General features: G+C 45.9%; 1 protein-coding gene across 1 annotated transcript in view; it reads left to right on the top strand.

The window, feature by feature from the left end:
* Positions 1–3783: 3783 nt before the first annotated feature.
* Positions 3784–14583, top strand: part of PIKFYVE (phosphoinositide kinase, FYVE finger containing) — a 108492-nt gene continuing 97692 nt past the window's right edge. Inside the window, exons 1-2 of the mRNA XM_015405936.1 lie at positions 3784–3977; positions 9787–9939. Of these exons, the coding sequence (XP_015261422.1) occupies positions 3803–3977; positions 9787–9939 (328 nt within the window). The 5' untranslated portion in view covers positions 3784–3802. The remainder of the gene's footprint in view (positions 3978–9786; positions 9940–14583) is intronic.

The following is a 14583-nucleotide window of genomic DNA, read 5'->3' as shown; positions in this document are numbered from 1 at the left end:
TGCAGAGTTTCTTCTTGTAACAAGAAGCTGAAAGCGTCCTTAACTCCTACCCAACTTCCATAGGACCCAGTTTCCACTGAAGACAAGGGAAAATCCCAAATGTTCAGATATTTGCCCTAAAAGGAGTTGGACCGAAGCCCAGACTCCTTTCTAGGAATGACAGGTGGATTTCTCCAGTCCCATATAAATTCCCATCTTTGATTTCAGAGGCTACTTTTACCAATCGGAGCCATGTACAGTATAGTCCCACCTCCATCAAGCACCTGGTAATGGCTGTGAACTTCCATGACAAATACATGGTCTGGATTGTCCTTTTCCCAAAAGGGATTGATTGATTGATTGGGAATTTTATCCTGCTCTTCCCTGCAAGCGGGCTCAGAGCAGTTTACATCATAGTACACAATAAAAACAATTCCGTAAAAACATCAATATGTTAAGATTAATTCTAACAGAGTTAACATTTAAGAGACCGATTCAAAATACCTGGTGGCGATTCGTTTCGTTCCAGATTAAGTGCCAGAATGGTCCTATGTGGAATGGGAGTGGATGGGTCATTCTAACGGAATCCTGAGTCTTAGCAAGCTTTAGGATTTCTGTCACAGATTTCTATGAGTATATGTAGGAAGAATGGCTACTTTAGTGGGCTAATTAACTCATTGACTTGCCTCACAATCTGTGAATATGGTGGGACTAATGGTACCTTGGAGCTGCGGTGGCTCAAGTGGTTAAGGCGCTGAACTGCAGGCTGTGGAAGGTCAGTAGTTCAGCAGTTTGAGACCCGGGTACCGCGTGACGGAGTGAGCTCCCATCTCTCGTTCCAGCTCCTGCCAACCTAGCAGTTCGAAAGCAAGAAATTGCAAGTAGATAAATAGGTACCACTCCGGTGGGAAGGTAACAGCGTTCCGTGCGCCTTGGTGTTTAGTCATGCCGGCCACATGACCACGGAAACGTCTTCGGACAGCGCTGGCTCTTCGGCTTTGAAACGGAGATGAGCACTGACTTTCTCAAGCCTTACACAATAGGTAGAGAGAGGCTGGGCGGGCTAGTTGCCAGGAAGAGCTAGTTAGAGTCAAGATGCATAAGTAACTGGATGATAAATATAGTTGGGATTGGATTAAAGACGTTGATAAGACCTGTGAATGGCAGCACATTATCATACAAATAAAAGAGTCCGCAAACAGATATGAGAACCTTGGGGTGGAATGGTACATTGTAAGAAACACGTTAAGACGGCAGTTTTGTGATGAGCTGTCCCCTCAATGTTGTAGTTCAGTTCAGTTCAATTTGTTGTCATTAGCCATTGGCCGTTACAAGGTTACAAAACTGTCAGCAATAAAAATACAGGTTATGAACAAGGTATGGGCTAATATCAGAATATACAAAAGTAGAAGAGAAGAAGAAGAAGAAGAGAAGAGATTGGATTTATACCCCGCCCTTCACTTGGAGTCTCAGAGCGGCTTACAAACTTACAAACTCCTTTCCCCTCCCCTCCCCTCCCCACAACAGGCACCCTGTGAGGTGGGTGGGGCTGAGAGAACTCTGACACAAACTGCTCTTTTTCAAGGACAGCTGTGCCAGAGCTTGTGACTGATCCAAGGTCACATCAGCAGGTGCAAGTGGAGGAGTGGGGAATCAAACACGGTTCTCCCAGATTAGAGTCCGCACACTTAACTACTACAAATATACAAAAGTACCGAAAGTCAGTAACAAAATATGACTAACTTAATACAGTAACCTAGATAACCTCCTTTCCGTTGTCACCCTGGAAGGTATATTCTTTGCAGCAAGGGCAAATAATGAAACTTTGTAAGAAACATATGCATCAGTGTCAGATAACACAAATGAGATTTGATCCTTGACTGGGTATACACTGAGACCAGATAAAATGCCTGCTAAAATTTTAGCCCTTGGACTGGAGTACAGTGGGCAAAAGAGGATATAATGAGGTAAGTCCTTGAGTATATGGGTGCCACAAATACATATACTAAAATTGGAGTGATACAGAGAAGAGTAGCATGGCTCAGTGTTGTATAGTTCACTTTATAACATATTTGGTGCCCATGTCGTTCTGTTCCTACCAAGAGTAGCCAAGGATGAGTCCGTGGAGAATGCTCAGTGTAGTATAATGTAAGAGAAGTTGTCCTACGTGTTCTGGAAGGAAGGGGAAAACTTAACACAGAATGGCTGTTTGTGGCTTTCTTGGAACACTCAGATTTACAGTGTAGTCTGTAAATCTGGAAGGGAGGGGAAGGGGGGGGCACACCCTCCTCACTTTGATGGCTGCCTTTATGGGAATTTGTCATCTTCCTACCTCAGTATCTAAAGGTAAAAGGTAAAGGTTTCCCTTGCTCGAAAGCCAGTCAAATCCAACTCTAGGGGATGGTGCTCATTTCCATTTTCAAGCTGAAGAACCAGTGCTGTCTGAAGACGTTTCAGTGGTCATGTGGCCAGCATGACTAAATGCCAAGGCGCATGGAACGCTGTTACCTTCCCACCGAAGCGGTACCTATTTATCTAATTGCAGTTTCTTGCTTTCGAACTGCTAGGTTGGCAGGAGCTGGGGTCAGAGATGGGAGCTCACTCCGTCACACGGGTCTCGAACTGCCGAGCTACCAACCTTCTGGTCTGCAGCTCAGCGTCTTAACCTCTGAGCCACCACAGCCCCAACCATCACTATCTACCCTTCTACAAAATCTAGAGAAAATGGAACTCGAACACTGAAATCTACCTCCAAGGAGTCCACAGTTTCAATTTAGAACCAAGATACCTTTGTAAATATAATGAATTGGATCTTGCTAGCTTTTTTTTTTACTGTCTCACCCATTTCCTGTCCTTATTGGCATCCCTGTCCTGCATCGCTTTTGTCCGTGCAGGCCCCATGATTCCTAGCAAAGCCTTTTTTGGTGGTCAAAGGGGACACCCTCCTCCCTTCTTCATCAGTGGAAAAACTAACCCAGTTTCTCATAACGGAACTACTTTTGGTACTTATCTGTGTAACTTATGCAAAGGGGGAATGACCACAGAAGGGTGCAAAGTTGAGTTTGGGTAGAAGAAATTTGAGTTCAAACATCGACCTCAAGCCAGTCGGTGTCTTCCAGCTGACCTTTCCAAGCCTGCTTGCCATGAGGATAAAACACCTCTCTGTCTCTGCTCCTTGGAGCAAGTGTGAGACATTTAACAAAAAATAAAATAAGGGTGCCTGCAGGCAAAGCTAGAAAAACAGCAGGAGGAACTACAGGGTAGCAAGAGCTGAGTATGAAGTCGTGGATTCCTTGTTGGGGTGGTAAAATTCCGAACACACGTCTCTTAGCGGTGTTGAAATAATATAACTCCTTGCCCTTCTTCAGAGCAGTGCTATAGTATTTTACACTGTGCCTTCCATGAAGATCGTTTTGGAGGGTAGCCGTGTCGATCTTCAGTAGAACAGCTGGATTCGAGTCCAGTAGTACCTTAGAGTCCAACCAGATTTTGGGGGTATGAGTGTCTGACCACAGGGAGTCTTGACTCTCGGAAACCCATATCCTGAAATCTTGTTGATCTCTAAAATGCTACTGGGCTTGAATCTAGCTGTGTGCTGTGTCTGTATCTGCTACCCGATAATGCCGGAAGCACTGTTTGGATCCATGTTGCAGACACCTCAGGTTGGCGAGAATGCATTTCTAAATCAGACATTCTTTTGCTTCAGGATCTTGTCCTCTTGGTCCAGAAGAGTTGTTGAGGTCTGGATGGTGTCTCGTGCGGTCACCGGAACGAGTGGACGAGGTGTTGAGTGTGCGTCTCCAATCTCCTTGGGGTCCATGAGATGGCCACAGATGACAAGCCATCTCCGACCCCAGACGAGACAAGCGAGGTGCCCTCCTCCCCTCGTGGTAGCCCTTCCCACCTTACACACTTCAAGCCTTTGACTCCCGACCAAGATGAGCCTGCGTTTAAATCTGCCTACAGTTCTTTCGTGAATCTCTTCCGTTTCTCTAAAGGTAAGCTCCAAACGCAGTTTTGTTTTCAGCTTTTGTGTCTGTTCAGCGGCGTGCTGGGGGCGGGGATGGGGGCTGAAATGTGTCTCACAGGCTCTCTTGGGCCTGTGAATATCCCCTCATTCATTGGACTAGAGCCTGCATGGCTTTAATAACAAGGACTGCCTATGTGAGGCGCCATGAAGTTCTTCTTTACTCAACACGTGATTCGAATGTGAAATTCACTGCTAGGGGATGTAGTGATAGCTACAAGCATAGATGGCTTTAAAAAGAGATCAGATTAGGTTCCCGGTGGATAGGTCCATCAGTGACTACTAGCCATGGTGACTAAAGGGAACCTCCACATTCAGAGGCAGTAAAACCCTGCATACCAGTGCTGGGAGGTAACATCAGGGGGAGGCCTCAGCCTATATGCTACACCTTGTTTGTTGGCTCTCCAGAGTAACTGGTTGGCCTGTGTTTGCTGGACGGGATGCTGGACTAGATGGACCACTGGTTGGATCCAGCAGGGTTCTTCTTTCATTGTTATAGAAAGTTTTTGGCTGGCAAAATGTCAGGGGAAGGCCTCAGCCTCTATGCCCTGTTTTGTTGGCCCTCCAGAGTAACTGGTTGGCCTGTGTGTGAGACAGGATGCTGGACTAGATGGACCACTGTTTGGATCCAGCAGGGTTCTTCTTTCATTGTTATAGAAAGTTTTTGGCTGGCAAAATGTCAGGGGAAGGCCTCAGCCTCTATGCCCTGTTTGTTGGCCCTCCAGAGTAACTGGTTGGCCTGTGTGTGAGACAGGATGCTGGACTAGATGGACCACTGGTCTGATCTAGCAGGGCTCTTCTTATGTTCTTATGAAGCCCTCGGCCTTTATGCCCTGTTGTTGTCCCTCCAGAGGAACTGGTTGGCCACTGTGTGAGGCAGGATGCTGGACTAGATGGACCACTGGTCTGTTACATCATGGTTTTTCTTATGAGATGGGCCCAAGACTTGATAGCAAAAGTTGGGGGGCTACTTACAACGACAGTGGTATCTGCACCAGAAGTCTGTACTAGTTTTTAGACAGCATATTGTTGCAGATAACCAGAGCCCTGCGTAGAGGGGATTGTACCTGCTGGTACCAGTGTTCCCTCTAAGCTGAGTTAGTGTGAACTAGCTCACAGTTTTTTAGCCTCACACATTTTTGTCTTAGCTCAGAAGGAATGGCTCCAGAGTAAACTAATTTATGCAGTAGCCAAACTATCTGCCTGCTCACAACTTTAATGCTGGTAGCTCACAAAGTAGAATTTTTGCTCACAGGACTCAATAGCTTAAAGGGAGCATTGGCTGGTACTATCTATGACTTCCACAAGTACGTGGATAAGGGCTCCATTTTTTTTTCAGGGAGCAGACTGTATTGGGTGCATGTGTGTGGGATCCTTTGCAAATGGTACGTTGAATATCAGCAGACATAACAGCATTATCTTTTCTTCTCCACCCCACCCTACCCTATCAGCAGGACTCTGGTCTTTGCTAAATGCTTTCCAGGCTGTCCAGTTGGTATGGCTAACCAACCGGAACATACAAAGCGGAAGTGAAGGCTGTGGTGGTCATCGCTGTCCTCTATCAGATGAGAAGAGTAGATCAAAGGAAGAATTGTGGGGTCATGGAGGCAGAGTGCCTTTGAGAAGTATCTGGCCCTCAGCTCCCTGTAATAACAGTTGGATTAAGAAGGAGAATGCCTGGCTCATGCAATGCCTGGCATGCATTTGTTAATCTGGGCAAAAGCCAACCTTTGTCCCCTTCCGGTCAAGAGAGACTCAGCACTGGATTGACAGCGCTTGTAGACGAGGCTGTGTTTCCTTAGCAGCTAAGAGTTCATGTGTTGCTGCTTTGAAAGCTGGTATTTTTAACTGGCAGGTACTGAGGAAGCAAAGCGAGAACTCAGAAGGTGCCAAATAGGGGTGTGCATTCGGCTTTACCGAACGGGAAAAAAAGACCTTATTTTTCGGTAATTTTAAAGCCGAATGCAAATTCAGAAAACTTTGCGGCTGCCGAATACAGTTTCCCGAATTTATTTGGTTTTTTTTTTCCAGTTTTTGGGTAGCGGAATACCAACATCCCTTCTCCTGTGGCTTCCCTGGTCAATTAAACTCCCTGCCAGTCAGCTGTGGGAGTGAAACTGACTAGGGAAAGCCTCCCCCAGGGCTGCTGGAGAAGCACCGGCAAAGAGCTTAGCCACATTTAAATGTGTTTCTTTCCCTCTCCCAGTTCGGGGAGGGAAAGAAAGACATTTAAACATGCCTGGGTTCCCTGCCGGCCCTTCTCCAGGGGCCCCATGGCTGCGGGGCAACTGGAGAGGGACAGGCAAGGAGCCCAGACATGAAAACCCGCCTGCCACTCTCTCAGCCCTGGGGCAGGCATGAAAACATGCCTCCCCCACTCCCTGAGCCACTCTGCTGCAGCGGAGAAGCTCAGAGAGGGAAGGGGGAAAAAAGAAGGCAGGTTTAAACCTGCCGTCATTCCCCCCTCCCCCCAGCTTCTCTGCGGTAGTGGAGAGGTTCAGGGAGGGAAGGAGGCACGTTTCCATGCCTGCCCTTGGCTTCCCCAGCAAACCCCTTGGCTTCCCCAGCGAAGGGGGGGGGGGTTGGCTAGGGAAGCCAAGGGCAGGCATGGAAACATGCCTGGGCTCCCCGCCTTCCCTTCTCCAGCTACCCCCGGTCAGCTAGAGAAGGGAAGGCAGAGAGAGGGGGCTTTGCCTTGTCAGTTTCGCTCTCCCTGGCCAGTCTGTTGTTAGGTTTAAATGGCTTAGACCCAACAGCTGACTGGCCGGGAGTGAAATTGACAAGGAAAACTGGACCATCTTCCAGAGGGAAAGAAGGCATTTTTACATGCCTCCCTTCCCTCTTGTTGGGTATATCAGACCCAAATATATATTCGGCAATACCGAGTATTTCCCCAGTCCTGATACTTTACTGGTATTGGACTGGGGATATTCGGCATTTACTGATATTTTTTGGGTCTGATATACCCAAAGCTGAAAAATACTGACTTTTTTTTTTTTTTGCACACCCCTGGTCATATTATGCTCTAGAGTGTATCTTGTGGGTCATGTTCCCCCAGACACCTGACTTGGCAGTTGTAAGTTTGTCTGAAAATTCTCTTCCTGCCTAAAGGACTGAATCAAGATTTGAGTGTTATGAATTCAATTTTGAAATGCAACCACTGTTGTGCCCTAAATAGTAGAAAGCCAGCTTTTCTAGGTACAGCTGCCTAACTTCAGTCTCCTATGGTTCTGAAAGGTCTAGGCTGGCCCCCTTAAGAGATCCTGGTGCCTGAAATGGAAGACCTGAACTACTTCTTCTGGTCTTGTGGTGCAGTTTCTAACGGAGGTTTAACTGGGCAAGGAAGGAGAATACAGAGTCACCATGTGGTGCATTATCTGCTTCTAGGTGGCTAGATGGCCTTCTGACAGCAATGCTGATTCTGTGAATTTAGGCAGATCATGAGAGGGAGGGCAGGCAGGGTTGTGTCAGAGTTTAGTTCTCATGGCCCATTCTTACAATCCCAGGGAAATGCTGATTGCCACTTCGGGGCCATGAAGCAATTTTTCTCCAGGCCAGTTTGCCCGGGGATCCTGGAGGGGTTTTTTTGGTCATCTTCTGGGCCTGGAACAGCGGTCACTGGGTGTGTGGAAGGGGAGGTATTTGTGAATTTCCTGCATTGTGCAGGGGGTTGGACTAGATGACCCTGGAGGTCCCTTCCAACTCTGCGATCCTCTGATTCTGTATGATTCTCTCAGTTGACATTTAAACTAATGGCTGGCGATGACAGCTGAGATAGGCGTGAGAAAGAGAGACCCCCTCCCCCGTTCTGGGCTTTTTACTTCATTGCTCAGTGTGAAAAGTGTTTTGTCTTGCTAATAGGTGGAGGATAAATTCAGGTGGGGTAGCCGTGTTAGTCTGAAGCAGCAGAGCAAAGTTTTGAGTCCAGTGGCACCTTTAAGTTTTATTCAAGGTGTAAAGCTTTCATGTGCATGCACATGTCTTCAGACAAATTGGAATAAAATCTCAAGGGCTACTTACAGGAAAAAAGAGAGTTGGTGGGGGGGCAGCCATTAGGAGGTGCCTCTCTGATCCAAGATGCATATACAAAGCTGAAATTGAGTCAGATGAGAGTAATTAAGGCCAGTCTGAAGATTTTCTTTGTGTTGGACAAATGAGCATGTGCATGTCTATGATCAGTCTAGTTAAATTAGCATTTATTTTTGAGTAAACATGCAGGGGAACAGGCTGCCGAGTAGTTCTCTCTCTAGATCCAAGGATTCCCTGATGATGGAGAACCAGTGTGGGTATGGTGGTTAATGTTGGACTAGAATCTAGGAGACCCAGGTTCGAATCCCCACTGTGCCAGGGAAGGCTGCTGGGTGACCTTGGGCCACTCATATGCTCTCAGCCTGACCTACCTCATAGAGTTGTCGTGAGGATAAAAGGGAGGAGAGAAGAATGATGTAAGCCACTTTGGGTTCCCATCTGAGGGGAAGGTGCGGTATAAATTAAGTAAATAAATGCTGTGGGGAATCTAGTCCTAGTAAAGAGCAAGAAAGGCTCTTAAGAACATCAGAAGAGCCCTGCCGGATCAGACCAGTGGTCCATCTAGTCCTCCATCCTGTCTCACACAGTGGCCAACCAGTTCCTCAGGGCCAACAACAGGGCAGAGAGGCCGAGGCCTTCCCCTGATGTGGCCTCCTGGCTCTGGGATTCAGAGGATTAATGCCTCTGCGTGTGGAGGTTCCCTTCATTCACCATGGCTAGTAGCCATTGATAGACTTTTCCTCCTTGAATCGGTCTAATCCCCTTTCCAAGCTGCTTATTCCTGTGGCCCTCACTACATCCTCTGGCAGCGAATTCTGCCTTTTAGTCACTCTCTGTGTAAAGTAGTATTTCCTTTTGTCCGTCCTGAACCTACTGCCCATCAGCTTCATTGGATGCCCTTGAGTTCTAGTATTCTGGGAGAGGGAGAAAACGTTATCTTCTTCTTCCCCATAAGAAGGCTTCCTAAAGAAAGGTTTGGCAAGCTCATTGCAAGATGGAGGTTACCGGGGGAAATGGCCTTCAAGGAGCTGCATTTCTACTGTGGGTGTAATAGTTAACACGGCTAGTGAAATTGTTTGAAAGCATTTGTCGTAGACAGCTGCTAGGTTAATTTAGCACTGCTGACAATGTCATATGTTGGGTGCAAAGACAACCAGTCTTCCCCTCAAAAGTGCCCCCCCCCGTAATCTATTCTGCAGTCATTAACCCCCCCCCCAAAAAAAAAAACACGATTTAAAAATTACAGTCTGAATCTGGAGTCCATATGAAAGCTACGTAGAGAATAAGCTTTCTTAGTTTTAAAATGTTTAAGGACTTCTCCTCTGGGTTCATTCACGTTATGGAGCTTGAGAAGCTGCTGGTTATTCTATGTCATTACTGTAGTTCCATTTGTTTACGTGACCAGCCTGTCCTCAGAGTGGTTAGTAGGGAATATGAGGACAGTTCAGCCCAGTGTTTGTGTGCTGGCTATGAATGGCACGTCTTTGCCGGTGGGGAGTTGTGGTACAGTTTACACTCCCCCACCCCACCCCGAGGCCAAGTACACAGGTGAAGAAAGAAGGCTTTCTTCCTTTTACTTCTCCCCGTCTTAAATCTGCATCTTGACTCCACGAACCGTAGAACGGCTCCTTTGAGAGGAGCGAAAGCCGTTCAGTCGGGTTTCGGTGCGTCCACGTTTGCGAACTTTGGTTGTGCCACACTAACGTCCACTCTGTATTTCCTAGATGATGGCCGACTTGCTCCCTCGGCAGAGAGAGCCGAAACGGGGCAGGGGGAACAGCCACCTCTGAATGCAAGCTGGCCAAGTCCGCAGCACTGTCTGAGGGGTCAGTCCCTACAATCACCGGTGCCTTACAAAAAGACAATTGCAGGGGAGCTGCAGAGAAGGTCTTCTACGTCGCTAGGTAAGAGATCTGCACCTTAAAAATGGTAGCATCTGTGGCTTACCCGTTGTGGAGTCAAAAAACTTTTCAAATTGAATTATAAAAATAAAAAATAAATAAAAAATAAAGATGGCTTCAAGGAGGTCTGTGCATTAAAGAAAAAGGTTATTCAGCAGTAGAGTCCCAGTTTCCTGTGGCTGGAATACACTATGTAAATTACAAAGGCTCACAGTGTAGTGTAGCCAGAAATTATATAATGTATATGTAATGTAATATATAAATATAAGTTCAACAAAAAAGGAACATATCTTGTCAGTGTCGTAAATCAGCTGCAACCTTAAAACCTGTCCATTCATTCACAGAAAGTTAACAAACACTGACACCAGCCTAGCATCTGTAATCTATAGTCTATAGGGAGTGGTTTGTTTTTTGTTGAATTTGTTGAATGAGTATATATACACACACACACTCATTATTGATATTAATACAGTTTACAATTGCAGTCCACTCAATTAGTGTGCGTTACATAATTTCTGGCTGGAATAAACTAAACAAGAGGGAAAGTGTGTATATGTTTCCTTCTGCTTTATTGTCTTAGTTGCATGGGATTTCTGGTATTGCATCAAACTGTAGGAAGGTGGGTTTTGGAAATGAGGAAACCAGGAAGGGAAATAAGTCCATGGACTGTGGTCTATGGCACTGGAAATGTACTGGTTGAAGAGGCCTTATCTCAACTGTCCTGTCTCACCTGCCCACAAAGATAGATTCAGGTGGGTCGTTGTGTTGGTCTGAAGCAACAGAACAAAGTTTGAGTCCAGTGTCACCTTTAAGACCAGCAAAGTTTAATCCTGGGTTTAAGCTTTCATGTGCAAGCACACCTGAAGACCTGAAGAAATGTGCATGCACACGAAAGCTTATACCCAGAATTGTTGGTCTTAAAGGTGCCACTGGACTCAAACTTTGCCCACAAAGGCTTAGTTTTTTTCCTTTACCTTTCTAAAGAAAGGAAAGAAAAATGCCATGAAATCTAGGTTTAGAAATAGAAGCTAGTATTCCCAGGTAGCTGCAGGGGGGTGCTGGTTTTGAATGCAGAATTTCCATATAAGTCAGAAGATCCATTTATGAATGCTGAACTGGAGCAGGAATCTTCCTGGGAACTCTTTTCTGCTCTAATGCAAGAAGAAATCTTGGCATCTGATGTTCCAAAGTCGCATAGCGGGACAGTGTCCTAACCGAGAGAAAACTGAAGAGATGTTCTGAAAAGATGCTTGGATTCCACAAAGGGATATATCCCGTGCTCTGTTGAACAGTATTTGCTTTATTAGGAGCTCTAACCTGTTTTCACTGTGAACACAGTGAAAGGCACTGTGAATGCCTTTACACCCTCCGTGCAAAGACATTAGCGACTCCTTCAGTGTTACTGTCTGTTGGCTGGCTAGTCTTCCAAGCAAATCTAATCGAAGAAACTAAGGATCAGTAACTGGGTTTTAGGACGGCCAGCTAATGCTTCAGTATTTTGAGGTGTCAGCTCTAGATACATAGAATAGTGGTGGACAGTTCTGTCATGTCGCAGCTGACATGGCTAGCCTGTAGTATTTTCAAGCACTGTAAACAAAATTATACTGAAAACAGACCATCAAATGTTATATAGCTCTCTATTAAACACTTTCCAACAGGCATTATACAAGACAACAACTTCCATCACATATCATGTAGAAACATTCAGTGCATTCATATAAATTTATACACACTTGAGCAACATCCATGGTCAAGGAATATACGTTAAGCTAAAAGTTTCCTACGCTCAATGCAACAAATAAGATAGCGCTGGAACTACAACGTTTGTTACCAAATGCTCAAAGAAGTGACTTCCCTTTTTCTGAACCGGAGAAGAAGATCTCTTCTAAACTGCTTCCATCCGTTAGATGTATGGATGAAACAGGGAATAGTTCCAAAGACTGATGTACGAAAACAGCAGGAACACTTCCACTGACTGATTTACAAAACGGCCGGACGCACCCCTCCGGATTGAAGGTGGTTTTGTTTAATGACTTCTTCAACTTGCTTCCAACAGTGAGTATACTTCCAACAATTCTTGCTTGAAACCCAACGTGAATGAGCAAAACTTCAATAATGCGGACCCAGCCTGCCAGTGTTCAAAAAGTTATTCTCACAAAGGTGAGAGGTGAACAGAAGTAGTTTGCTGTTGCTAGCCTCTGCATTCCAAACCTGGACTTCCTTGGCGGTCTTCCATCCAAGTACTGATTAGGGCTGACCTGGCTTAGCTTCCAAGGTCTGTCAAGAGCGGGCTAGCCCGGGGTATCCAGGTCAGGGCAATACATGGATTTCCCAGTGAGAATAATGGAAACCCCAGTTGCTGTGTGTGACAGATTGCCACCAGGGGGCACTCCTGTTGCTTTGGTTTCCATTCCCAAACTGGTCACACCAAGAATGAACCAATACACATCATTCTCTGTCTGGTTACATCTGGTTCTGGCCTCAAGAATCAAAATTCTTAGAACATTAAACAGGGGGAAAACGTGCACTTCTCCCACCCCCGTGCAGTTCAGAGAGGCTTCTTAGAGTCTGCCGAGTTCTCCTACACTTCCCTGGGCTCGAACGCACCAGTCTTGAAATGCCTCGAGGGTTCCTCCACCCTACTGGTACTTCTGACGGGTTTTGTCTCTAGTCTGTCTCCTAATAGAACCCTGGAAGCTCAGGAGGATGCATAAATGTGTGTATGTGTTGTGTTATTGCCAGTACAAACACAAACTTTACAGGCTGTGCTAGGCAGCCACTTTGAAAGTGCAGTGCCTTTTTGGGCAACGGCTACAGTTCAGGGCATGCAGGAAAAGAAACCAAAGTAACAAAGAAGGTGGGCGGAAGCTGGGACCGGCAGGGTTTTGCCAAGAAAGGGGTGACAGATGGACAGCATGAATAATAAGGCTAAGTTGCAGAAGAAGAGTCATTGGTGGGATTCAGGTCTGAGATCTGGGTGTGTCACTGTACCAAGAGCAGTCAGTGAAAGAAGCATCTGAAAATGCCTCCCTGGTACCATAACTCAGGTAGGCTGGTGTTGCCGAGGAATAAACCCCTTCTGTTGCAGTTGTGGCCTTTTCAAGAAATTTAGCAATCTGCTGTCTCAAGTATATATTTAAATATAGCACTTCATTCAGCAGGTGGGTCCCTGCAAAAGAATCCGTCCATATGTCAAGAAGGGGGAAGGCTGGCTACCAAACCTCTTTCCTAACACATTAATTCTGCATGTGCGAAGAATTGTTCACTGATAAATCCACTTGCAATGTGAAGTGGTGCAGCTCAGTGAAAAATAGGTGGTGAAGAACTGGCTAGTGGTGAGAAATGCATCTCTTAGCTGCTGCGTATTGGTAGTCTGGCAGTCGATTGTTGCGTTCAGTGCTTAGTCTGTTCTGCCAGGAGAATGGGAAAGGAGGGGATAAATTGCAAAAGAATACCCCACATCTCTGCCCCCTATACAATGTGCTCTCCTTCTGCTACCATAACAAGACTCTGAAATATTCCAGACAAGTTATGAAGTTGGTGGTCTTCTTTCTGCATACCTGCCTGCTGAGTGTCTCTGTACTGTTGCCTTTCTTGATTTTTTAAAGCAGACTTTCATTAGGTTCTCGAAGTTTGGGCCCTTGCACTGTTAGCTTTGGACACTGTGTGCGTTCCTTTGGGCCGGTGGTTCATTTCGTGGTGAGGAGTTGCATCACCGTGACACTGTGGTGAGTTGGTGTTTACTCCCACCCTGCCACCCCGCACTGGAAACCTGAGCACTGCACCAAATAGCAGAGTTAGCAATTCAAATATTAACAAAAATTGCTATTGGAGTATGAGCCAGGAAGGGCGGGAATGAGAAAACGGGGCTGCTATAGCGGTTTGTGGATCTTTTGCACTTTGTGGAGGACCAGACACCTTGCAAAAGCTAGATTTTCTATCCTCCTCCATTCCCCTAACCACTTCATCAGCTACTCACAAGAATGCATATTGCTTTCTAAAACCTTCTTTAGGAAAAACGGCCCAAATGACCATAATTCAATTAGAAGAGGCAATCAGATTTTACAGATGTATCTATTTATGCTTAACTTTTACATGGGGAATCAAATTAGAAAAGTACCTCCCGTCATCTTGTGATATACATTTGTTGCTCTTTCTAAAAAGAGCTCTCTAATCTCATTAACGGGCTTAATGATACGTTCAGACTGAAGCTTGGTGTGTTTTTGGAGGAGACACAAGGCAACACAAGGCCTCGAAGAGTGTAGGAAAGGATTTGGAACACATAAATCATAAAAAGAAAAGCTGGAAGGGCCGTGGAGGTGTCAGCATGGTTTAATGGTTAGACTGCTGGACTGGGTTGACCTGAGTTCAAATCCTAGCACAGCTGTGAAACTTACTGGATGACCTTGGGTCAGCTGCCGTCTCTTGGCCTAACCTGTTCCATAGGTACCTTGCAGGTGTGTGGAGAGGCGAAAATGAGAGAACTGGGTGCACCTCCCTAAACTCCTTGCAGAAGAGCTGGATAAAGACGCAGTCAATGGCGAACAAATTGTAGCAGTGTGTCTAAAGTTATCTTGAGCCTCAAATGCTGAGTGTGCAGAAAATCCATTGAAGCAACCCCAAGAGAGAACATGACTTGAAGTACAG

This window comes from Gekko japonicus, unplaced genomic scaffold (genome assembly GCF_001447785.1).
Source record: "Gekko japonicus isolate JY-2015 unplaced genomic scaffold, Gekko_japonicus_V1.1 scaffold317, whole genome shotgun sequence".
Lineage (NCBI taxonomy): Eukaryota > Metazoa > Chordata > Lepidosauria > Squamata > Gekkonidae > Gekko > Gekko japonicus.
This window is presented reverse-complemented; position numbering and strand designations above follow the sequence as displayed.